Genomic DNA, 25,498 nt, shown 5'->3' with positions numbered 1-25,498 from the left:
CGGCTGCGGACGCGGGGCCGCCGCCATGGTGATGCCGATGGCGCCGGCGGGATGGAGGAGCCGCGGGGCTCCGTGCGGGGAAAGCGGCGCTCCGCCGCCCCGCCGCCGCCCTCGGGGACGCCGCGCGGTCGGGGGAAGGCGGCGCGGGGGCACCGCCGCCGGCCCCGTCCGTCCCCCGTCAGAATCCGGCTGTCCTCGGAGGGGGAACCGAGCCGTCCTCCGTCGTTGCGGCGAGGCGCTGCCGGGCTGCGAGAAGCGGCGGCTGACCGCGAGAGGCGGGACCCGCCCGGTGTCCGGGAGCGGCTCCTGGCTGAGCCGGGCAGCCCCGGAAGAGAGGGAGCGATCGCGCGGATCGAGGCGCGTTCGAGCCCGGCACGGAGTCCGGCCCAGCGGAGTCCGCTTCTCGCTCGGCTCCAGTCATCGGCAGCGCTGTGCTGAGCTGCTGCCCCGCAGCTGCAGTCTCCAAGCGCCGTTTTCCATCTGATGCCGTAGCGACGGCGCGCCCTCCCTCATTGCAGCGCGTGAAGCTGCCCCCCCGGCGACAGCGCATGCGTGATGTCGTCGCCATGGCGACAGCGCCTCAGCGCCCCTGCGCCGCTCCGTCGCTGTGGCGCCGCGCCGTCCCCCCTGGGTGACGTCACCAGCCCCGCGACCCGAGGAGGAGGTGGCCGTGCGGAAGTTGGGCGGCGCACCCCGGGGCTCAGAACGCCCCCTCAGCTTCTACAGGTGGGTGTTCGGGGGGGGGGCACCGGGGCGGGGCCGGGGTTAAGGGGGCTGGGGGCCGCGTGCCGCTCTGCGTTGGCCCCGCGGGGTCTCTGTGGCGCTCGGGGCTTCCGCTCGGCGGGGGCAGCTGTCCTGTGTCTCCCCGCCTCCCCCGCCCCGTGTATTTCACTGCCCTCCTCCCCTCCCCCCGCCACTGGTCGCCCACAATCTCCCCCGTCGCTCTGTGTGACCCCCGGGGTTGCGCCTCCCCTCCCCCTTTTCCCCCTTCCAGTTCCCCCATTCTGATCACTGTAGTCCTCTTCATCATCATCAAATCATTAAATCACCAAGGTTGGAAAAGACCTTCAAGATCATCCAGTCCAACCATCCACCTACCACCAATATTTCCCCACTAAACCATGTCCCTCAGTATGACATCTAAATGTTTTCTGAACACCTCCTGGGAAGGTGACTCCACCATCTCTTTGGGCAGCCCATTTCAGCATCTAACCACACCTTTGAAGAAGAAATTTTTCCTAATGTCCAATCTGAATCTTCCTGGCACAAGTTGAGGCCATAAACACACAACCTGCTGTTAATACTTTTCCTAATGCCCTGACAATACTGAATGAGAAACACATCAACCTCCTGCTAGATATCTCCGAATCAAGTCAGTAGAACAACAAAGAAAGTAGGAGATGCTAACATCTGAGAAAAAATACTGAGAAGGGGAAGTAAAACAAGAAGAAGGCAATGAAGTGGCAGGTGGGTTGTCCCTCCATACCTCTGCTGGTCCTTCACTAAAATTCTTTTCTGAGGGCAGGGCTTTCTTCTCACTGCAATTTCTTGCTTCCTGCAGCCCTTCCCTAAGGCAACAGACACATTCCTGCCAGCTGCATTAATAACTTCCACCTTGTGACACTGAAAACACTGGGGAACTGTTTAAAAGCGTCCTGTCTTGTACAGATACATACAGAAGCAGGAATTACAGTAACAAGAGGAATAATAACGACAAGAAAAAGCACAAGGTGGAAAAAGTCTATGAAGAAAGTGTGGGTAAAAGCATTTTTTCAGGTTCCTTGCACGAAATATTCCCAAGCAACAGACACTGTGAAGTGGGAGAAATCCAGAACTTCTACAGCATTTTGTCTGAATGCCCTCAAAAAGAGAAAGGAGTGGGCTTCAAGACAGGTATCAGGATTTGGCCAATTATAAAACATACCTTTAGTTTTAAATGTGTTCCTTAACCCATTGTGTTACTTTGGCTCTATCTGAAGGGTTGAAAACTAAGTGCTTTTTTATCTGCTTGTAATCCATTTCCTGTGGGTTGTTACCACCTATCTGTCTGGCAGGAACTACCCAGTTACCCCGTTGATCAAACCTTACCTTTGGATGTCATCCAAAATTACTTAACAGAAAAGAATCCAACTGGCATATCTACTATGAGGAGAATGAGCAACATTTCCTTGAAGAATTTACTCAAAGTAGGCGTGCGTATTATGTGCCAAGAAAAGAAGGAAATTTGATGCTAGCATCAGTTGATGAACATTAGCATATATTCTTTATATGGTACATGCTGAAGGCAATGCTGGAAAAAAAAATATTAAGAAAAATCATTGTTTTAAGGTCTTCCTGCCTCAATTTAGGGAAAGAAAATGGCAAGTTCTTCAATGGAAGGCTTTTTTGTTGTTGTTTTGTTTGTTTGTTTGTTTTCCATGAAGAATGGAAGTACTTCAAGAGATGGGGGTTTTGTTGTCAATGTCTAAACAAAACATTTGCATTGAATTCAAAATCTGTATGTTTCAGCGTGTCCAACACAGCCAAAATATTTTGCTTAGAGAAGGCAGGCATGTGTTACTATTTTCAATGCGTTTCATGTTTAAAAAAAAAAAAAAAAAAAGTCAATAATGAAGCATTCACTCTGTTGATCCAGTTCTCACTGAGTCATTAAGGGCAGGGAACAGAAGAGACAGAAGGATATGAGACATCTTTGAACGCAGCGTATACAGCGGACTACTGAGAAATTCAAACCCAAACGTCTAGACTAAGTGGAAAAACTTGAAGGAAAAGAAAATAAAAACAACACACAAAAACACAACTTGGAACGAAGTCAAAAAAACAGGATGAAATGAAACAAACCCCCAGGCTGTGTTGGAGATGTTTTGATGCAGTTTGGCAGACCAGCTATATGCTCACTTCCTGCTCCCAGGCCAGCTGTGAAGATTGCTCTCTGAATTATGGACTCACAGAATCGTTAAGGTAGGAAAAGGCCATTAATATCATCTGGTTCAACCGTAGACCTCTAGAAGGTTTCCTCCCAAACCACCACCCTCTTCCTTCAGGGGACAGGTGCCATGGTTTATTTTAGTGGGCAGCACCTCCTCAACTTAAGTTCCCTTGCCTTCAGTTCTCTTGCCCCTCTGCAAACACAGCAGCATGCCCCTAAAAACAAACAAACAAACAAACAAACAAATAAATAAATAATCCAGTGGTTTTGACACCTGTCCTCAAATTCCATGTCTGCTTTGACGGAATTACATTTTTTTAGAGGAGTACTTGGCCTGTGATTTTCAGTTAGTTCTGTCAAGCAGTGCACAGACCTTGGTCTCTGTAAAATGGGGCTCTCAGATAGGGTGAGCAAAGCTCACATGAGGGGAAATCACTAAGGACAGGCTTGTCAGCAGGTTTGAATCTATCCCCTGAACAAAAAGAAGTGAAAAAACAAATTTGGCATCTTGGAGCCCAAACTGGCAGGCCTGATCTGAAATGACATTGCAGTTTTCATTAGCTAGTAGGAGCTGATTTCTTTCCTCCTTATCCAACACGACCTTGAAACATACCTTAAGCTTAAGTAGGTTGTTGTAGTCTTCAGGGGCCTATACTAGCTTTCCACTAATGGAAACTAAGTTTTGAACTCCAGGGGATGAAATGAGGTGAACAAAATTGTCTATCTATCTAGTCACAGCTGTAAGATTTAAGGCATATGAAATAAAAAATGGGGCAAAAGGGACACCAAGAACCAGTTTGAACTTTAAGGTAGTAGAATATGTATAGAGCTGGAGCTGAAGAAGTAGCTTAAATAAGAGTCTTGTTTCTTGTTTTTGGCTTTTGTGGTTCAGCAGGGTGCAAGGATGACAAATATTTAATAGCAGACCACTTCTGCCACAAAGCATGGCCATGGCTACAGAGGCTGGATGATGTCAAAGGATACAGAACAGCAGTCGTGTGATTATCCAGTGCATCACGTGGTAAGTAGGTGTTGTAGTGAGGGTCTGGCGCCCGGAAGATATCGCGTTGTACGGGAAGACAGGGTCCCCCTCCCGATAGCCAATAGCGTTCAGTGCCCAGGTTATATAAGGCTGTTTCTCCCGCCAATAAACGCCATTTGCCGTCCACCACATTGGTGTCCGCGAGCCGATGGACCGAGCGACCTGGGATTGGTCGCCGTGCCGTTCCCGAACCAGGTCGCCACGCCTACGATAGGCAACAAGTGGTGCCGAAACCCGGGATTCGCCTGGACGGGTGAACGGCGGCCGGAGCGGCAGGACCAGCCCGGCGGGGAGGACGCTCCCGGACCAACAAGGAGGATGGAAGTCCTTGTGAAAGTCGTATCGCAGTTAGATAAGCAGTGGGGCATCGATTGTAAGCCCAAAGATTTTACTCTCGCTATTGCGAGGCTTTTGCGAATTGGGGTCATTGACCAGCCGGTGGATATTCTCCACCCCGAAGTGTGGGATAAATGCACTAAAGCGTTAACTGAGGAGACGATGTCCTCGGGCTGTGGGAGAAGCCTAGAGTCGTGGGGGAGAGTCGCGCGGGCCCTGCGCAGGGCCATGCGGGAGCGGGAGAGCTGGAGGGCGGCAGAGAGCCGTTTGTCGGCCGCCCCGGGACTGGGAGTCGGGGCGGCCACGCGGAGTTTGCACCCCTCTGACGATGACGTGTCCTCTCAATCGAACCCCGACCCGCCCACGGAGGGACAGAAACGTGCTAAATCCTTCTGGGGTGGGTTAATTGAGGAGGCCAGGGCTGCCGCGGAGAAATCGGAGCCCGAGGAAATTTGGGCTCGACCGCCCCCCTATGCGCCCCAAGATGGCGCCGAGCCAGGAGAGGGAGGGCGGGGGGAAGGTGAGGGGAGCGTGAGTGAAGGGTGGAAAGCCAATCAGAGCGGCCGTCCGAAGAAAAGCCGCTGTGGGGCGAACATCCCGCTGGGCAGAGGGCGGGACGAACCAAGAGGGAGGGAACGGCCTGCCCGCAAGGGAGGCGGGCGGGGCCGGAGCCTAACAAAAAGGTACGAGAAACCGGAAGTGGCCGCTCAGTCGGGCTCTGACTCCGGGTCAGAGACTAGCTGGGACGAGTGGTTCGCAATTGACTTAAACTCGGAGGAGGAGGGAACGAATACGAACAGAGTTAAGAGCCGAAATATTCCCATCCAAATTAAAGAGAAACCGCGAGGGGGAGAAATCCCTCTTACAGACTAGAGAAAAATAAAGATTGCATGTGCTGACTGGGCCCCATCGGCCACACTAGCGTTCCCAGTCCGGGTGATGGATGGGGGACAGAGGGTCCACTCGCCGATAAACCCTAGGGATATACAAGCAATTGTTAAGGCAATTGCAGATAAAGGGCTTAACTCAGCTATGGTCTCCACCCTTATAGATGGTGTTTTTGGGGGAGACAATATGCTCCCATTTGACATAAAACAAACCTGTAGACTAATTTTTGACGGAGCAGGGATGATTGTTTTTAAACAAGAATGGGAAGATAACTGTGCAAGACAACTAGCTCAAGTAACTGGGGCGGATCACCCGCTACATGGTTCCAGCCTGCAGCGGCTGATGGGTACAGACCCAACAATGATTACCCCCCAAGCACAGGCCCTGGGCCTCCAGGCCCATGAAGTTATGACAATTACTTGTGCAGCCAGGGATGCTATTTGCACAGCCTCTAAAGTTATTGTTAAGCCATTGCCATGGTCCACCATAAGACAAAATGGAAGCGAGAGCTTTACACAATTTGTAAATTGCCTCCAGGCAGCAGTCGACTCCTCGACCCTGCCTGCGGAAGTGAAAGGCCCGGTTGCCACCAAGGTGGCCCACAAGAGCGTGCTGGCCACAGGCGGCGTGACCAGCCCGGCACAGTGGTGCTGCACAAGATCCGCCGCTACCAGAAGTCCACGGAGCTGCTGATCTGCAAGCTGCCCTTCCAGTGCCTGGTGTGCGAGATCACGCAGGACTTCAAGACCGACCTGCGCTTCCAGAGCCCAGCTGTAGGCGAGCGAGGCCTACCTGGTGAGGCTCTTCGAGGACATCCAGCTTACCTGGCGCATCCATGGGGAGTGCACCTGAGGCCACAGCCCATCCGCTTTTTCCTTCCGATTAACATCATGTTGGTAGAGCACCAACAACTGTTATAAGAATGTTCTTGTTCAGAGCACCTTATGTTTTCTAAGATTGTTATATATTGTTATATTTTACCTAATTTAATTGTGCATAGGGAGGGGGGATATGTTGTAGTGAGGGTCTGGCGCCCGGAAGATATCGCGTTGTACGGGAAGACAGGGTCCCCCTCCCGATAGCCAATAGCGTTCAGTGCCCAGGTTATATAAGGCTGTTTCTCCCGCCAATAAACGCCATTTGCCGTCCACCACATTGGTGTCCGCGAGCCGATGGACCGAGCGACCTGGGATTGGTCGCCGTGCCGTTCCCGAACCAGGTCGCCACGCCTACGATAGGCAACAGTAGGGGAGCTAATATGACTCTGACACCAATTCTTAGTCTACAGGCTTTTGTAGGATGGTATTCATTAGCAGTATCTTTCACCTGGGGGTAAAGGGAGGGAGACCAAACATCCTCGGACAACCACATGCAATTTCTCACCATCATCAAAAAAGTAACCTGCTGTCAGTCATCTGGCTTGCTCCCTTCTGAGGTTACAACCCTTCAACAAAAGCAATTCAACAACAGACCACTCATAAACTCACGGTCAACAAAAATAGTTCTTTTTTTCTATTGCTGGAAGAGCTGCAGCAGTTTCAGTCTCCCGATGAGCTATACCACTGCAGCACTTCTTTGGGCTTGAGTTAGTGGTGCACCACTTTAACTTAGTAGGCTTAGTAAAATACAGAAGGTACTTCACCTTTTTACTGAGAGGGAGGGCAGGAGAGGCAAAAATTGCTACTTCTTGCAAACTACCCTCAGTTTGCAGTATCCCAATGCTCTGTATGAAAGCCTAAAACCACAAAGAAAATGACTATATCTTTAAATATTAGCAATGCAATTTCCTTTCTTCTATTCTTGTGAATTCCAACTGCTTTCCTGATGTTTGCACTTACCAAGTAGACAACCCAGTGATTACTTTCTGTGATCAAACCTGGCAGCTGTGAACTCAAAAGGGCAGGCTGGAACGAAAGCAACACAGAAATGCTGGAGAAGAGAACAGCGTGGCTTCACGTGGTGATGGAGCTTTGTTTCCTATCTCCTCTGAAATTCTGCTCTTTCACATACCCTGCTGTTGTACAGCAAGAGGAAAAAAACAATCAGTGAAAGGGTTGAGTTTGTAGGAGACATGAGCTCCACTTGAAGAGCCATGAGACGTTGGCTGGTATGCTGGTTCAAGGGTATGCTGGTAACTCGTAAACTGAGAAGCCTCCAAGTAAACACTCAGTGTGTCAATAAAAGCCTTGGTGGAGGGCAGAGAAATGTGCTGCTCCTTAAGGCGTGGTGCCCCCATGAACCGATGCACACGGTGTCCATCTCTGCTCTGCATTTAACGCAGGGCCCATGTCCCAGCCCACGTCCCAGCCACGGATCGCGTCCCGACCCATGCCTCGAAGGACTACATCGCAGTGCTCGCCCTATACGCGGGACCAGCTGCTGAGCCCAGATGCCACAGCGGGGGCAAGGGGCTGCTCAGTAGGGCCTGCCCTTTATGCTCTCACCCCCTCGGGCCCCTCCTGCGAGTCTAGGGGGCGCCGAGCTCGAAGGTCGCTCGATGAGGGCCGGGGGTCGCCGGTCCGGTCCGGTCCGGGGCAACGGAGAAGGGCCGTCCGCACACCCCGGGAGCTCCCCGACAGCCCGAGCGGCCGCAAACAGGGTTAAGGCCGAGGCGATTTGCGCGTAATCCCCGGCACGGCCCGGGGAAAGGGGCGCGGTGCCGAGTAGGGGCGGTGAAGGGGGAGGGCAGCTCGGCTAGACCCCCGGGAGCCGGGGGAGGGAGCGGAGCCGGTGGGGAGGGAGGACGGGGCCCGGAGGGGGCCGGGGGGAGAAAAGGGAGGAGCGGCAGGGGGTGGAGGGAAGGAAGAGCGGCGTGGGGAAGCGCTACGCGCCCGAGCGGCGGAGGGAGGGAGGGAGAGGAGGAGGCGGCGGTGGAACGCGCTCGGCTCCGTGGGCCGAAGGTGCCCACCCCTCCCCTCTGTGCCTCCCCCGTTTTGACCCCCAGGGTCCACCTGTCTGCCCCCCCCCCCCCGGTCCCAGCACCGGATGCCAGCACCGGGACAACCGCCTGTCCCGAAGTCCACACTGTCACTGTAACCATGGAATCTGGGGCCGTACCAACCCGTCTACCTCGAGAGCCCCATCAGCGTCCTACAGCTCCTGGACGCTGTCACCCTGGCTGTCCATGACTGTCCCAAGCTGTCCCCCCTGCCATGGTGGCACAACTGCAGCGCGGTGCCATCCTCATTGAAGAGGTGACGAGGAGGGGTACAGGGAGGGGGGCTGGGGGCAGTTGGGGGACACGTGGGGTGTGACATGGGGTTGGTGGTGTCACCATCGTTGGGTATCACCTTCACTGGATGCCATTGGGTGTCATCGAGTGTCACTGTCTTCAGGTAACACCGTGACACAGGGTGACCTCGATGTGGAACAGCCGTGATGCAGTGTCCCCATCCCTGGCTGTCACTGTTGTTACCATCATCCGGTGTCGCCATCGCTCGTGTGTCACCATCCCTTGGATGACATTATTCCCTGTGCTGTGATCACCACACAGAGGTAGGCACTGGTGGCCCCGCGTTGTCACCGTGCTGTCTCTGAGCCTCTTGCTGTCCTTTGTCACCCCTCCAGGCCTGCCTACAGCCGGACTCAGTGACACTGGAGCCCTCTGGTGCCCATCATTGTCTGCCACGAGGACGGGGACACACACGGTGGTGAACTCTGTGCCACCACCAGAGGAGACCACATGTGACATCAGCGTGGCACAGCCGTGATGCAGTGTCATCATCGTTGTGCGTCGCCAGCAGCTCACCAGCTTCAGCCTGTATGACACGTGGCAAGTTCTCGTGCCATTTGCCGAGTAAACCACGGTGACTGTCAATAATGATATTTCAACCTCGTGAGGTGTGTGTGTGCCTGTGAACGCACAGGTTTTTGTTTATTAAGCAGACGTGAAACAACTTCTCTTACTAAGCCATTAAAGTTAGGCTTGCGTTCTTTCATAACAGAATTCAGTAAGTTAACTGGAACTCCTCCTGGAAGAGGAGATCTCCTCTCCATGCCAGTGACCCAACAGAGCTCCAGGTGACCCGGGCTGATGTCACAGTGCGATGCGCTGCATCACAAGGAGATCTTCCACAGGGCAGCATCAGTGCCAGCACTTCCCTGCAAGGCCTGGGCGCTGCTGCAGCACTGCTCAGGGGCTCTGTCCTTCTGCGGTCAGGAGTCGGCTCAGGGGCAGCAAGGCTGCACTGGGTGACCTTTGTTGACACGTGGAGGAGCAGGGGCACTTTGTGGAGAATTGTTGGTTGGTTGAGGAGCCTTGTTGGTGGAGGGCATCCTTAGTTCTGAGCTGAGGGCTGTCGGCCAGCGACATGGAAGGCTGCTGGACTGTGAGCCTCAGCTCCGAGCTGGTCTACACGTTCCCAACACTGCTGGAACTCTCTACCAAAGGTAAGGCTTTCCGGACTCCCTTCCCAAGGCATCGCACGGGGCTGTTAGCTGTCCAAAGCCTCAGCTCCTGCTCTCTGTGCTTGGCTGGGCATGGCTGGGGGCTGCTGCAAGAGCCCTGCCCAAGGGTCCAGCTCTTCTGGGGACCACGTGGCAGCCAGGTCCCAATAGTAGAGCTGCCCAGAGCCCCCAGGTTCCTTTAGGCATGCTCAGTCCCCTGTGATAGGGCAGTCCAAGACCAGGTTTCCCTGGGAGAACACACCTACAGATGTTTCCGTAGGTTCCAGCTCTGGGAGGAAAGGCATCCTGTGTCCCACAGGCTTCCTATGTCCCCGTTTCCCCTCGGGGCCCTGAATAAGGCTGAAATCAGAGCAAAGCCCAGCTCCGCTAGCCATGGCGGTGCTTTTCTGGGGTGTGTGCGTGTGCCTGTATCGATCACTGTCTGTGTGAGGAGCTTGCCAAGCAGTTGTGAAGAGGCTGTCCTGGAGCATGACATGTCTTTTCTTTCCTTTGCAGAGATTGTGGCGGTCTGGGATGCCGTGTCTGATTACATCCTGGAACAGATGAAGCTGGACAAGGTGGGCTGGTATGCTGGTGGCCCTCGCCCTGGAGAGAGGTTCAGTCCCGCCAAGAGTGTGGGCCTCACAGAGCAGTCCCTCCCTGAGCACCACACTGAGCAGCACGCTGAGCCCAAGCCGGGTGCCCAGAGCAGCCTGTTGGCCAACTGGGAGGGAAACCCAAGGCCAGAGCTGCTCTGAGCAAACGTTCGGCACACGCAGGGGCTTTGCTCTGCCCTGTGATCAGAACGGGGAGAGCCAAGGGAGAAATGGGTGGGGGATTTTTTCTGGCCCTATGCCAAGGATGTCCTTGGGAATAAGTCCCAGGCTTAAGCCCTGTGCTGTAAATGCCCGGGCTCTTCTCTAGCCAAAGGATGTTGGGAAACACTATACGAAGGTGACTGTCTTGCAGGGATCACAGATTTTTCCAAAGCTTTCCGGAGAGCCCCATCTCACCCTGCTGTCCATCAGGAGTGGGGAGGGCGGAGAGCAGTGACCCCATGCTCTTGATGTTTGTGGCTTTTGCCGCCCCTAAAGTACACACTCGTCAGCCTTTCTGTCTTTTCCCCGTGCAGGGAGTCCTGGTTCCGGGGCTCGGGGTCTTTGCTGGGGTCCGAGAGCAATTCCACAGCAAAGTAGAGGCAGTTTCGGTGCTAAGGCCTGTCTTCCAGCTGGACATCGGGGTGCTGTGGCTGCAGGACCTCCAGTCTCCCAACGACATCATCCCTGGTGAGAAGGCAGCAGCCACCTTCCCCTTCCTGTCCCACGTCTGGCTGGGTGTGTTATCCCTGCTCTCTGGAAATGGCCGGGAGCAGCAGAGAATTGTCTGCAAAGCTCGGGGTACAGCGTGAGTTCGTCCCGAAGGAACCACAGCTCAAGAGCTGTTTCTCCGAATGACCTTTTCTATGGGATTTGGTCACGATCATGTTGCATGGGAATGTGGCTTGCTGTGGCAGTGAGGCTGTGCCTTCTCCTTGCAGACGATGTCAAGATTGAGTCGCTCAACTACCGGCAGCTCTCGCGAGCCTCCGGCGTCCCGCTGAACGTGGTGCTGCGCTGCGTGCGAGAGAGCGTGCTCTTATACTGTCACCTCCTGAGGAACAGGGAGCCCGTCTCATTTGTCTTTAAGAACATCGGCGTTATGACGTGCCAAGACGACTTCCTCCTCATGAGGTTCTTCTGCAGCTGCATTGCAACGCTGGAAAGCAATGCCACCGTCCTTTCTCTGTTCCGCACTGTAAGTTGAGGAGGTTTTGAGGGTGCGCCATCAGATCACTGCTGGCCAGCCTGGATGTGGCAGGCCAGTCCAATGCTTGTCCCCACGGCTTTCTCCACTGGCAAAGAGATTTCCTGGATCTCTGCCCCTGCAGAAAGCCTGGCAGTGCTCTTGCACAGCCTCTCTATTTGGCCATCCTGCTCCTTCAGAGCAGAACAAAGCTCTGATGTTCACGGAAGAGGCTTTGGTGGAGAGCAGCTTTCTCTTGGCATGGGAGCCAGGCTTGCTTCCTGTCAAGAAGAGCCATGAAAAAATGGCCTTGGCAAGCCTCCAGCAGGTCTGTGTCCCTTTGCAGAGATTTTGGACAGAAGATTCTGCTGACTTCGGGACAGAGACCACCGCCCATGGGATCCGGGTGTTCCCGAGGTGAGCGCATTTCCTCTGCAGCACTTAGCTGGCCAGGAGACAGGCTTATTTCCCACCTCCTCCTCTGAGACGTGCCCTGCTGGGTCTCCGTGCTCGGCATCCAGTCGGGTAGAAATCCTGGAAAGTCTGGCTCCTGGGAATCATGGTTGTGTTACTGGTGCCCAAGCTGTCCCGATTCTCATCAGAGAGAATGGACTGCACGTGCAGAGGAATTTGGGCTACGTGTGCTGGTTTGGCATGGCCAGGAAGGAAAAGGATGCCACGCTTTGCATAGCACATAGATAAATACCGCCAACAGCTGCATGGGTAGGAGGTCATCCTTCTTCAAGGGTTGTCACTCTTTGTTTCCAGGTTTCAGCTCACTGTGGAAAAGAGCAGAGCAGAGGTTGCTGCGGAAAAGAAAGCTGCAGTAGAGCGGAAGATGAGTAGAGGTGAGGGAACGGGTCCCAGCTGTAGGGAGGTGGGCCCTGTCCCGTGCCGGGTGACCGGATCCAGGTTCACGTGCTGTGTCCGTGGGGCTGCTCTGAAGAACTTCTTTCTGTCTTGGTTTCAGGGGGCTCTGCCAGCAGGCTGCTGCAGAGGCGGAAGACACTTCCCCCCTCCATGCTGCTGCAGCGCAAGCCAAGCTCAAGGCAGAAAGACGTGGCGAAGGAGCCTTCTGCCAGGTGAGAGCCTTGGGCGAAAAGAAGAAGGAGATGCGTGTGCTCGTGTAGGAGTAGCCTCCCCTTTGGAGCTGCCAGCTCTCAGCACCCAGAGAGGCTCCTGACACACGTGTCCCAGTGTGAGCCGTTCTCTCCAGGGATGGCAAGCACGCGGCACAATTGCTCGAGGCAGACACACCAGCTTCATGTTCCACCCTGGCCCCCAATCCCTGGGGGAGCTGAATGCTGATCCCCATTGATGGCAGAAGCTCTTCTCCCTTCAGGGGTCTCTCCGCACTGCACCGGAGCCCATCTTTACGGCTGTGGGAGCACGGGGGGAGACCGAGGTGCCCTGGGCTCCTGCAGACTCCTCTTGTGTCTGTTTGCAGCGCGCTCCCGCCATGTGCAGGCAGCTCCCGCGGGACAAAGAAAGCGGGACAGAAGGAAGCATCTACTCCTGCCCAGACCAGCACTGCACCCCCTGCCACAGAGGAGTCTAAGAGGGTGCTGCAGGTACCGGCCCTGCCTTGCTACGGGGACTGTGCTGCTTGAGACTGCACAAATGACAGAATGGTAGAATCATAGAGAAGTTTGGGTTGGAAGGGGCCACTCAGACCACCTAGTTCCAATCCCCTGCTGTAGGCAGGGACACCTGTCTCTAGACCAGGTTGCTCTAAGCCTGACCCAGCCTGGCCTTGAGTGCTTCCACAGGGAGGGAAGCAAAAGCCTCTGTGTGTGCAGTGACCTGGAGCACAGCCCTTGGGGTGCCATCATTTCACATTTCTACCCGCTCCTTCAGCTCCTCTTCAGTAGATGGAGGGTGCTGCACACCTTCCCTATCTTTTCTCGCCTCCTGGCCTGCCACCTGCCACAGCACTCTGATTTTGAGCAGGGGCCATGAGAGTGGAATACGACCTCTGAGCCACGTTTGCTACAAGTTGCGGATCCCGTCCTGCCTTTAGGGCCCCTGGTCTTTCAGGGACAAAACAGTGCTGACCGGCTGCCAGAGGCGAGGAGCAGGAGCGTGGAGCTGAAGGAAAGTCCCAGGGGCTGAGGCTGATCCTGTATGCTGCTGTGTCTCTGCAGGAGCTCCGGGAAGTGTCCGCATTGTGGAAAGAAGTAGACCGCACGTGGCCCATGCACCAGCAGCAAGTAGAGCAAGCACGGGCAGAAAGGGCGGCGTGGGAAGGCTGGAGCATAGGGGCGGACCAGCGTCCACCCCAGGTACTGTCAGGGATCGAGCCTGCTGGCAACAGCCGCCATCCTCAGAGCCAGGCTGCGAGCTCAGCAGGACTGAGGGGGTGGGGAGTGGGACAGGCGCCGTGCAGCATGGCAGGGGCTGGCCTGCTCCTCCTGGGGAGGAGAGCTTGGCACCTCGCAGGGAGAGCCCTGCAGGGAGAAGGGAAGGGCGGCGGGCAGCCGTGGGCTGGCAGGGCCAAGTCTCCTGCTTGCCGGGGCAAGCTGCAGGGCCCTTGACAGAGGGCTTCTGAGAAACAGCCCCGTGCTCCCAGCCACTTTGCTGACAGCGTCTCCTCTTTGGCAGCTGATGGCCAGGCAGAGCATGCGTGCTCCGCATCCTCCAGCCCAGCCCAGGGGACAGCAAGTGGAGAGGAGGTGGAGGAAGGATGTGGATCCTCTGCCGGGAAGTAAAATGGGAACAGCGACCAAGCTGGCACTGCATGCTGAGTAAGTGTGTGCGGGCTCTGCTGGCTGCCTGAGGCACTCGGGCAGCTGTGACCCTGCAGCTTGGGGACAGGCACGGCCTGGCCAAAAACTCTGGCGGGGTGCAAGGGTGGGGACACGCGGCAGCATGGGGATGCTGGGCTGGGTGAGGGGAGAGGCAGGGGGGCTCAGCAGAGCCCAAGGGATGACTTTCTCCTCCTGCTGCAGCCTCCTTTCCCCACGAGTGGCTCAGGTGCTCCAAAGGTTGGAGCCGCACCTCCATCAGCAAGAGGCTTTTGCCAGCACAGCGGAAAGAAACCGGCAGAAGCTGGAGCTGAAGCGGCAGCTCCCCTGGTGAGCTCCATAGGCAGCAGATCCTGAGAGCCGGGCTGGAGCCCAGCCTGCACTACTTGCCTGCGCTCAGCCCGTAACGCTCCGTGCGCTGTTCTTTTCACCTCCGTAGTGCTCGATGCTCGCGTCGCTCCAGAGGGGAAGGTGCAGCCAACGGTGGTGACCGCGGTGGAGCTCTCGGCAAGGGGGCTGGGAAGCTGTCCAGATTTCCACCTGTGAATGGAAGATCTTAGAATCAAAGACTCATTGAATGGCCTAGGTTGAAAAGGGCATTGAAGGTCGTCTAGTTTCAACCCACCTGCTATGTGCGGGGTCGCCGACCACCAGACCGGGCTGCCCAGAGCCATATCCAGCCTGGCCTTGAACGCCTCCAGGGATGGGGCATCCCCCACCTCTCGGCAAGCTGTTCCAGCACGTCACCACCCTCCGCGGGAAGAACTGCTAACATCTAACCAAATTCTGCCCCCCCTTCCACAGTTTAAAACCATTCCCCCTTGTCCTGTCACTATCCAGCCTCGTCAACGGCCGTTCCCCCTCCACTTTATATCCTCCCTTCAAGAATTGGCCACAATGAGGTCTCCCCGGAGCCTTCTCCTCACCAAACTAAGCAAGCCCAGTTCCCTCCACCTTTCTCAATAGGAGAGGTGCTCCAGCCCTCTGATCATCTTAGTGGCCCTCCTCTGGATTCGATCCAAAGCTCTGCGTCTTTCTTGTACTGGGGCCCCAGCCCTGGACGCAGTACTCCCCAAAAAAATAAATTGGCCTTATTTCCAGTCTTTCTGCTGGTGTCGTGTCTGTTGCCATCAACTAATGTGATGGAGCCGTGCTTTGAGAGAGGAGTTTGGGTGGCAACAAGAGCTGCTCCCAAGGCCCGGTAGGCCCATGCTCTCCAAGAGCGGATTCCCAGGACGGCAGCCATCTCTGCTGGCCGTGCACACTTCCTGTGCAGAAGAATTGATGTGTCCCCTCGTATCCCCATAGCTCCCTCCCAGCAACAGAAATTCCGTGGGAGAACCGCAGGGGAGCTCTGTGGGGACGAGGAGCAGGCAGGGGCACAGGGAACATGAGGGCTTCTGAAAGGCCTCTCCTTTCCCCAGAGGGCTTGTGAGCACTCCTGCCTGCAGCTGGGAACTGTATTGCCAGGAGCTCTGCAAAGGTGGATTTGCTTGTAACTGTAGGCAGGGAGTTTCAAACCAACACTGCTGTCCACAAGGGGAACATTTACATCCTCTCTCTGACAGCACTGAGACAAAGATTTGAGCTGGCAGTCTGAAGGCCACATTAAGCTTGACTGGAACAGCTGTACAGTGAGAAACCATTTGCCTTTTCACGGGGAACACAGCTGGAAGGGAAATCCAGAACGGGGGAAAGGAAGGCAGATGGTTGCCAGGCAGAGCTCTGAGCACAAGGAGATCTTGGAGTGGATGCTCCTGGAAGAGATGCTCAGACACATGCGAGATGAGGACGCGATCCAAGACAGCCAGCACAGCTTCACCAAGGGCAGATCGTGCCTGAGCCATCTGGTGGCCTTCTACATTGGGAGTGCCGGCACTGGTGGTCCAAGGAGGGGCAACTGATGTCATGCACCTGGGCTTGTGTGATGCCTTTGACATGGTCCCGCCCCATATCCTTATCTCTAATTGGAGAGAGATGGATTTGAGGAGCAGCCTCTCGAGTGGATAGAGAATTGGCTGGATGGTGGAAGCCAGAGGGTTGTTGTCAGTGGCTCCACATCCCGGCGGAGGCCGGTCACCAGCGCTGTCCCCCAGGGGTCCATCTGGGGGCACACTAACACTACTCGATAGCCTAATGGGGTGTGACTGATCAGCCCCGCCCCGCTGCCGGTACTGCTGGCTCTGCCCTCGCCCCGTTGCCGGCTCGTTAACGGGAGCCCCCGCACTTACCGCTCACCGACAGCGATCGCAACCCTCCTTGCGGTGTAGTCCCGCGTACGGGCGGCTTACGGTTTCTCCTCGCTGAAACAGCCCGCCTGATCCTCACAGCCCGACTCCTGCTCTCCGTCTGTGGTGGGCAGCGACGCGAGGCTGCCCTCCCAGAGGCTTCTTCTCGGCGGGGGCGCGGATGCAGAGCCGTTGCCCTGGCGACGTCCCCGCCGCGTCAGCCGCTCTCGCCAGAGCTGCCCGGCCGCTCTGTTGTCTCGGGGATCCCTGGGTGAGGGGACCGAGCGAAAACCCCCGTACCTCGCGGTCGGTCGCTGCGGTTCTGGCTGGAACAGCTCCGAAGCAGCGAACCTCGGCGATCGAGGCTTCTTGCGAGGCACAGTCATCGAGGCAGAAGGGAGAAGCGTTCATTTGTGTCCCCGTGCGAAGTTCCGGAGGAGAAACGAGGCTGTTCTCCCCCTGAAGCTGAAACGGAGTTTCGGAACTATCGCTCATGGGTTCCTTTTGCTAAACTCACACGTTGGTTCTTAAACTGATGTGCTGCTGAACAGAGCACCCCACATCAATCCCTCCTCTTCCTTTGAGGATTATGGTGTTTGTATGGTTGGAAATATCCAGATAATTGCATAGAGAGAAGCTTGGAAGGAGAATTGAGGGGAGTATCTTGATGCCTGCCTGTTGCATCCCATCCTTGGAGCTCTGCCCTCCCCTGAGTCGCTCTCCCACCTCCCCAGGAGATCCCTGAGGGCTCTCCGTCCCCCCACTCACCCGGTCTTCTTCGCCTCCCACTGCCCTTCGAGCCCCACTCAGGCTTCAGGCCCCGTGCCACCCGTCCCCCACCCAGGGTATTTCACTGCCTTCCCCCCACCTCCACCACTGGTTGCCTACAACCCCTGGAGTCCCTCAGTCTGACCCCTGGGGTTCCACTCTCTCCCCTGTCCCCACCTCCAATTCCCCCATTCTCATCGATGGAGTCCTCATCCACCCCTTCCCAGTTGTTCTTCCACCAGTGTCTGCCCCTGTTCCCCATTCTGACCCCCAGGGTCCCATGCCTGGCCCCCTCCCATCCTGTTCCTTCCTCGGTCCCCCACTCTGATCCCTTGTGTCCCCTTTCCCGCCCCCCCGTACGTCTTCCCATTTTGTCCCGCAGATTCATACCCCCCCAGTCCCCTCTATCTGACCTCCAGAATTCCCTGTCCTCCCAAGTACCCCCACTCTAATTCCCCTATTCTGAACCGTAGTCTCCTACCATCCCCCAGTCCCCTCAGTTTGCCCCCCTCCTTCCTGACCCCATTTTCTGATCCATAGAGTCCCCTGTACCCCCCATGCCCTCCTTCCTGACCTCTGGAGTCCATTCCCCCATTTTGACCCCCAATATTCCCTAACAGGACCCCCCTTATGTCCCATAGTAGCCCCCCCCAACCACCAGCTCTCCCCTCCCTCCTTCCCCGAGGCCCCCTTTCCACTCATGGAAGCTTCATTCTCCTCCCCCCAGTCGTCCCCCCACAATCCCCACTCTCTGCCCCAGACCCCCTTTACAGAATCACAGAATCACAGAATGGCCAGGGTTGGAAGGGACTTCAAGGATCACGAATCTCCAACCCCCCTGCCACATGCAGGGCCACCAATCTCCCTGTTTAATGCTAGGCCAGGCTGCCCTGGGCCCCATCCAATCTGGCCTTGAACACCTCCAGGGATGGACGGGGCATCCACAACCTCTCTGGGCAGCTGTTCCAGCACCTCACCACTCTCTCCGTAAAGAATTTCCCCAACGTCCAACCTAAATCTCCCCTCCCTCAACTTCAAACTATTTCCCCTCATCCTGCAGTCATCAACCCTTTCAAAGACTTGATTCCCCTCCTGTTTGTAGACTCCCTTTAGGTACTGAAAGGCTGCAATGAGGTCACTCCACAGCCTTCTTTTCTCTCCAGGTTGAACAAGCCCAACTCCCTCAGCCTATCTTCACAGGGGAGGTGCTCCAGCCCCTGATCATCTTCGTGGCTCTCCTCTGGACCCTCTCCAACAGCTCCCTGTCTTTTTTGTACTGGGGGCTCCACACTTGGACGCAGTATTCCAGATGGGGCCTCACAAGAGGGGAACAACCAAGAACAATCACCTCCCTGTCCCTACTGGCCACCCCTCTTTTGATGGAGCCCAGGATACCATTTGCCTTCCGAGCCACAAGAGCACACTGCTGGCTCATGTTAAGTTTTTCATCCATCAAGACCCCCAGGTCCTTCTCCACAGGGCTGCTCTCAAGGACCGCTCCTTCCAGTCTGTATGGATGCCTGGGATTCCTCCGGCCCAAGTGCAAAACTCTGCACTTTGCCGTGTTGAACCTCATCAGGTTCACCCGGGCCCACCTTTCTAGCCTCTCGAGGTCCCTCTGAATGGCATCCCTTCCTTCAACCGTGTCAACCGCACCACTCAGCTTGGTGTCGTCAGCAAACTTGCTGAGGGTGCTCTCAATTCCATCATCGATGTCATTGATAAAGATGTTAAAGAGCACCGGTGCCAAGACAGACCCCTGGGGGATGCCACTCATTACCAGTCTCACCTGGACTTGGAGCCATTGATGACCACCTTCTGTCTGTGGCCTTTCAACCAGTTTCTTATCCATCTAGTTGTCCACCCATCAAATCCACATCCCTCCAACTTGGAGATAAGGATGTGGTGGGGGACCATGTCAAAGGCCTTGCTCAAGTCCAGGTAAATGACATTGTTTGCCTTTCCCCTGTCCAATGATGCCGTCACTCCATCATAAAAGGCCACCAGATTGGTCAAGCATGACCTTCCTCTGGTGAAGCTGTGCTGGCTGTCACGGATCACACGCTCATTCCTCATTTGATCAAGCATGTCATCCAGGATGATCTGTTCCATGACCTTCCCAAGCACAAAGGTGAGAATCACTGGCCTGTAGTTCCCAGGGTCCTCCTATTTTTTTTATATTTTATTTTTTAAAATTATTTCTTTTACACCCTATAGAAGCTCTCCACAACTCCCCAGTTTTCCCCTTCCACCCCTCCCTCCATCACCAGATCCTCTTTCCACCCCACAGCAGTCCCACTCACTCACAGTCCCTTCCCCCCTTAGATTCCACACAACCCCCCTTTCCAGCCCAAAAAAGCCCCACTGACCCCTTTCTCGCCCCACCCACACCCTCCTTTATCCCCCCTTATCCCCCCTTGAAATCATGCAGAAGGATCTGCATGAGACATCCTAGAGAGGTTTGGGGGCTCCAGGGGGCTCTTCTGGACTCAACCAGAAGAGTCTGGAGATATCCCAGCGGGACCTTGGGGTGTCCAGGGAGTCCCCATGTTGGTCCTGTGGCACCATGGAAGGATCTGGAAGTTCCCACTATGGGCCCAAGAGCTCTGAGGAGTCCCTGGGCTGATCTGAAAATGTCCCAGCAGGGTCTGGTAGGGTCCAGGGAGTTCTCATGTGGGTCTGAGTGGTCCTGGAGTCATCCAGAAGGGTCTGGGGATGTCCCAGAGGAGTCCTGGGGTGTCCAGTGGGTGCTCATGCGAATCTGGGGGGTCTGGCCATCCGTCTCATCATCTGCTGTAACATGACCACAGCACTTTCATCAGTGGTTTGGACTCACAGCGACAAGACGCACTTTGTCAACTGTGTCACCAAGGAATCATAAGAATTGGAATCGTTGGGACTGGTTAATATGGACTGCTGTTTGTACTCTACAGAACCCATCCTTGTTCAGTGTATTAATTTTAGTTTAGCTACTTTTAGGATTGTTTTTGAACCGTGCTTCTTTTTTTCTTAATAGAGAAGGGGGAGATGTGGGATAAAGTCATTATCTTGCTAATGAGTAAAGAAGCTTAGCAGTAACTTGTGCCAGACGTAAACACACACGAGGCTCCTGCTTCCTACATGTAAGTTGCTGTTGCACGGGTATAAAAGGTTGTAAGCATCTTCAGTAAAGGTCCTTCATCGTTCCTTCTGCACCAGCAAGGGAGTCTGAGCCTCTCTCTCCGCACCAGCAAGGGAGCTCGGAGCCCTCTTGCCAACAAAGAGGAGAGGAGAGGAGAGAAGAGAAGGAGAGGAGAGAAAAGATTGAGCAGAACAAAGGAAAAAGGGAAGAGAGGAGCTTGTAAGGGGGAGAAATGTGATGAACAAGAGGGGAGAAGAAAGAGGGCAGAACAGAAGAGAGGATACAGGTAAGAAGAGCAGATCTAAAAAGATCCTTTTTCGGAGCTGGACACCATCACTCTGATCAGAGTGCTGTTGGCTGTTCCCAGGCCCTAGAAAGGAAAGCAGCCCCATGCAGCTAATACAGAACTTGCTGGAGAATCACCGACAGACACAAAGGTCTCAGTGCCCAGTCTTGTGCAGGAGCTGCTCTTAATTACAGCAATTTTGCATTAATGGAGCGATCCATTAGCAGCAGCTTGCTCCTGAGTAAGACTACTACCCTGATGTGCAGAAAAGCCTGATGTTTCCTAGAAAAGCCAGTTTCCTGACTGGCTGCAGCTTCCATCTCACGATTGCCATGATGCTGCTGACTTGAGCATGAAAATGCAAGAAGGAAGCAAGCAATCTTACTCCATGATCTGTTTACCTTCATGGAATCACACAGTATTTCAGAAAAGCACGCAGGCTTATTTCACATGCACTTTACACTAAGGAGAGACAAGAACAAGAGAATTAAAGTCAGTAAAAGCAGGAGGTTTTCCACAATGCTGCAGCACTTTCTTGGTGCAGGTGTTTCTTCTGTCAAGATGCACCTCCAGGTTAACAAACAGCAGCTGCAGTGCAGGCATCCAGTCAGTGATGAGCTGTGAGCTGACATCTCTGTGCCTGGCGCACAGCAGTATTTGCATGAAGGTCTTCATGCCTCCTGGCAGCAAACCTCTGCTGCCAAAGCACCCCATGACCAAGCACACTGTACCATAAAGCACAAGATAGCTTTCTCGCCTGACTGGGTCTGTAAAGCATAGAATCATAGAATGGTTTGGGTTGGAGGGGACCCCTAACATCATCTAGTTCCAACCCCCTGCAATAGGCAGGGACACCTCCCTCTACACCAGAGTGCTCCAAGTCCCACCCAGCCTGGCTTTGTGCCCATAAACAAAGACAAACCATGTCTGCCTCCTGAAACTACGTTAACAGCCACTCGAGGGAAGACACAGCACCTTTCATCATTACATCACTTTGTAGACAACGTTTTAAAGCAGAGCACTCACCCACCACCAGCAACGCATCTTCCAGGTCTCCTGACACCGCAGATTTAATGCTGTCTGTTATGTCCTTGTCAGCAATGCCTCACTACCATCAAAAACTAAGGGGAAGAGTCCATGGCAGAAAGTCAGAGAGTTAACACGGAGTTTACTAGATCAATCTATGCCTGTGACAGGGGGCAGTAGGCCCCTGCCCCCCCACATCCCCCCGGCCCCACAAAATGCGAAGGAAGGAAGGGAGATTGAAAAAAACAGCGGCAAGGAGGAAAACTTATTTTACTAACTATGATATCGGAATGCAAGATAACACAATATAACACAATCTAATTGAAACTGAGACTAATAAATCAAATAAGATATGAGAGAGAGTTCCTGAGACCGAATCAAACCTGGAAAGCTTGGAACGGCTGGGAAAGCACCTCCAGCACCCACTGCCAGGCAGTAAGAGCCCGCCCCACCCGGAAGGGTCAGATCCACGACTTCCGTAATGTATAGGGACAGGTACCTGGAATTGGAGCATTAACACTTTAATTCCAGTACACTACATGATGTTTTGATGCAGAATACTGAAAACCAAAAAACATAAAACCATGACAGATTCAAAAGACTGCTTTGCAACAACAAGCTCCTTATATGCTGCACGAACGTTCTATCATTCCTGCAGCACTCTCAGCTAAATCCGGACCGTCCCTCAGAAATATTTCATTTTCATTGCTAGCAGTCTTCTAATTGGCCTACCACAGCTATTACCATTTTCAAGACCTGCTACTTTGTGCTGCCAATCAAATTTCTTAGCTCCTCTCCCCCCTGCCCCAGTGGCAGTCACACTTCACTCTGCCAGGGACACAAGGACCCTCTGAAACATGGAAGATGTGTCAGATGCCATCCTCAAGGGAGCAGCCAGATTCTAGCAAGAACACACACACAGCATCCGTTAGGAGCAGGGCCACCACCTGGGTGCTGCCCACATTTTCTAGCCATAACGTAGCTAAGTACAGAACCATGCCCACGGCTCTCAGCATCACTGCAGCACTCCAGCCATCATCATTAGCAGGACAAGGCCTGGCCTTTCACACTACTTATGAAGCTTGTAGTTCTCATTAATGTGATGAATCTCTTCATTGGTGCGAGAAGCCAGAATTTCAATCAGGCAACCTTCATCTTTCCTGCTCCCTAGGGAATTGCCACAGCAAGATTTAAGATACCAGCAACTGCTTGTGACGTGCAACCAGGTTTCTTTAAGAGTTAGTAATAAATAAGAAAACATACATAACAAAGCAGTAAGTCCTTGGACAGAACTTAAGCAATACAGAAGGAAGATTTCCAAACCCTCACAGCACTCCTTAGTTTGTGCACATCATACATGGTGGTGGGAGTCATCCCAATGATCACCCTCTCAAAATTCCCACTCAGCTCCGTCTTCAAGTCATCAATCAAACCCTAGAAGGCCAAGAGAACAGAAGGAACTGAGCTGTTCACCACTTCTCTTCAGGCTCCAACCCTCCTTGCATCAACAACTGCTCTGAACTGAACAAGAACAAAACAACCCTGGTCAGGTAAAGTCTCTGCTGACCTTTCTCTTACGGAGATTAGGTCGTTTCTCACTTTTCACCCAAGTGACACAACCACGTTCACACATCTCTGAAGACCACCTACCCTGCCAATAGTGCTCAGAACTTGCTGACACTGGGAAACGTTTAGTTTGGTCAAGACACAGGATGCTGTGTGTGTGTTCTTGCTAGAATCTGGCTGCTCCCTTGAGGATGGCATCTGACACATCTTCCATGTTTCAAAGGGTTCTCGTGTCCCTGTTTGGTCTTCATCTGTGCCTGAAACCAACAAATGGAAGCCAGTCAGGCTGCTTGCACAAGAATCAGAAGAGACCTCTGCTCTTGTGCCACCTCCAGTCCCCTACACAGCCGGTTCTCAACAGCCCCAGGACTACAGCTATGCGCACAAAGCTGCCAGGACCCACACCACCAGAGCAGCTGCATTTTGGGACATGAAGGGCAGTTCTGTTTCCACCTTTCAACGATTTTTAGGACAGTTGTGCAGTGTGTTTAGGACAGTGGAGCAATGCAAGCAGCTATGCTTCCCTCTAACAAACCATCAGAGCAGCCATTCCCAGCACTGGGGAAAAAATAAAAGTTGACCTGTGGAGGGAGATCAACTTACCAAAGCCCTTCATGACCTTCCTGAGCGCCTGCGCTTCTTGCTCAGCGCTGAAAACTGAGGCCCGCTTGATTGTTGCCTAAGGTCACAAGGAAAGGATTTAGTAAAGGCAGACTTGCACACATAAGAGTTGAACTGAAAACAAACAAACAAAGAAACAAACAAACATAAAAGAGGTGAACACAGAGATAGTAAAACTCCACCCACACGAGTGATGTTGTATCAGGCTTCTGTCTCACGCAGCAGTCTGCTCTAGTGGGACTTCCCAAGCATATCAGAAAGAAGCCACAGGGGCACAACTACATGGAGAACATATCTCCACATTGCTGCCCATGGAGTCTCTGGTTTCCAGTGAAATAAAAGCTGGGCCACCTGGCACCTGTGTTCAGGCCCACCAGGCCTTCTTCCTAGCAGTTCTCCATGTCAATCATAAAGCAGCGTGCTCCCATCATAGCCCTAGTCCTGACCTGTAGCAGTAAGGACCATTATTCTGCACCATTACCTTTGCTCTGCTCGGCACTGGTGAGGCTGCACCTGGAGAACAGTGTCCAGGTCTGGGCTCCCAGTACAAGAGACAGATGGACATGCTGGAAAGAGTCCAATGGAGGGCTACCAGGATGGTGAAAGGACTGGAACACCTCTTCTATGACAAGAGGCTGAGAGAGAGGGGGCTGCCCAGCCTGGAGAAGGGCAGCTCAGGGGGATCCCACCCACGGCCATCAATCCCTGCAGGGAGGGGCAGAGAGGACGGAGCCAGGCTGCATCCAGTGGAGCCCAGTGCCAGGACCAGAGGTTGCCACCAAACATCAGGAGCACTCCCGCACTGTAAGTGCTGCAGCACTGGCACAGGCACCCACAGAGGCCGGACACCCCTCACAGCGGGGGCAGTCAGCCGCGCCTGCCGCCGAGCCACGCAGCCCGAGTACGCCCGGAACGGGCCGGGTCCGCCCAGCACCGACCGACTCGGTCGCTCCACGGCGGCGGCGGCGGCTCGGGTAGGACGGAAGGACGGCCCGGCCCCGGCGGGCACCGGCCCACACGGTCGCGCCGTGGCAGCGGCCGTACTGCGCACGGTCTGTCCGGCTCCGAGCGGCTCGGCCGCTCCGCAGCGGCGTGGAGAGCGAGCAGCTCTGAGCGAGCCTCCGCTGTCGCGTGGGAGAAGGCGAGGGAGAGCGAGCCGCGGCGAGAGCCGGCGCCCGCGGCGGAACCACCGGGCCAAGACGACTTCCTCCGCACGGGACTCTGAGCCGCGGAACGACTGGCAGCTTTGATCGAGCCTCTGCTGTCGCACCGTGCGGCGCCGTTACCTGCAGCACTCACGTTCCTCTGTTGCATGGAGTGCTGTGCTGGTCTGAGCAGAAGTAGGTGCTTTCTTCTGTCCCGCTTTCTTCGTCCTGCGGGAGCTGCCTGCTCATGCTGGGAGCGTGCTGCAAACAGACACGTGGAGTCTGCAGGACCCCGTGCACCTCGGTCTCCCCCTGTGCTCCCACAGATGTAATGACGGGCTCCGGTGCAGTGTGGAGAGACTCCTGAAGGGTGAAGAGAAGAATTTCTGCCATGAATAGGGATCAGCATTCGGCTCCCCATCACTCCGGGAGGCAAGCACGGGGAAAGACATTTGGCTAGCCTGCCACATCCAGGCTGGCCAGTGGTGATTTGATTGCACACCCTCAAAACCTCAACTTAGTGTGGGACAGTGCAATGACTCTGGTATTGCCCTCCAGTGCTGCAATGCAGCTTTAGAAGAACCTCGTGAGGAGGAAGTCATCTTGGCACGTCATAATGCTGAGACAGGC

At 54.6% G+C, this 25,498-nt stretch overlaps 1 protein-coding gene across 16 annotated transcripts; it reads left to right on the top strand.

The window, feature by feature from the left end:
* Positions 1–97: 97 nt before the first annotated feature.
* Positions 98–15,453, top strand: LOC116244163 (coiled-coil domain-containing protein 81-like). Of its 16 annotated transcripts, none has more exons than XM_090127584.1 (17): positions 98–726; positions 1,562–2,961; positions 3,822–3,950; positions 8,175–8,389; positions 8,531–9,035; positions 9,119–9,584; positions 10,098–10,159; positions 10,714–10,867; positions 11,119–11,375; positions 11,710–11,780; positions 12,132–12,211; positions 12,334–12,445; positions 12,811–12,934; positions 13,508–13,645; positions 13,965–14,107; positions 14,312–14,437; positions 14,547–15,453. In XM_090127584.1, exons 6-17 carry the CDS (start codon positions 9,506–9,508, stop codon positions 14,665–14,667), a joined length of 1,467 nt encoding a protein of 488 aa, XP_089983710.1. In that variant the 5' UTR covers positions 98–726; positions 1,562–2,961; positions 3,822–3,950; positions 8,175–8,389; positions 8,531–9,035; positions 9,119–9,505; the 3' UTR covers positions 14,668–15,453. The 16 variants fall into 16 exon arrangements, 15 of the variants coding, with proteins under 15 accessions (XP_089983710.1, XP_089983707.1, XP_089983705.1 ...); XM_090127581.1 differs by having other exon boundaries at positions 1,358–2,961; XM_090127579.1 differs by having other exon boundaries at positions 1,196–2,961.
* Positions 15,454–25,498: the final 10,045 nt, after the last annotated feature.

The sequence above is a fragment of the Phasianus colchicus genome, chromosome 31 (genome assembly GCF_987193195.1).
Source record: "Phasianus colchicus chromosome 31, bPhaCol1.hap1.1, whole genome shotgun sequence".
Taxonomy (NCBI): Eukaryota; Metazoa; Chordata; class Aves; order Galliformes; family Phasianidae; genus Phasianus; species Phasianus colchicus.
The sequence above is the reverse complement of the archived record's forward strand: the minus strand, read 5'-3'. Positions and strand labels throughout refer to the sequence as shown.

What these genes read in the sequence shown, in the direction of transcription:
- LOC116244163 (XM_090127576.1), top strand. Translation starts at nt 9,908, where the DNA reads ATGTCCCCGTTTCCCCTCGGGGCCCTGAATAAGGCTGAAATCAGAGCA. An exon ending in TCCCAACGACATCATCCCTG is followed by an intron (nt 10,868 to 11,118) that starts GTGAGAAGGCAG and finishes TTCTCCTTGCAG; the next exon opens with ACGATGTCAAGATTGAGTCG. An exon ending in AGTCTAAGAGGGTGCTGCAG is followed by an intron (nt 12,935 to 13,507) that starts GTACCGGCCCTG and finishes GTGTCTCTGCAG; the next exon opens with GAGCTCCGGGAAGTGTCCGC.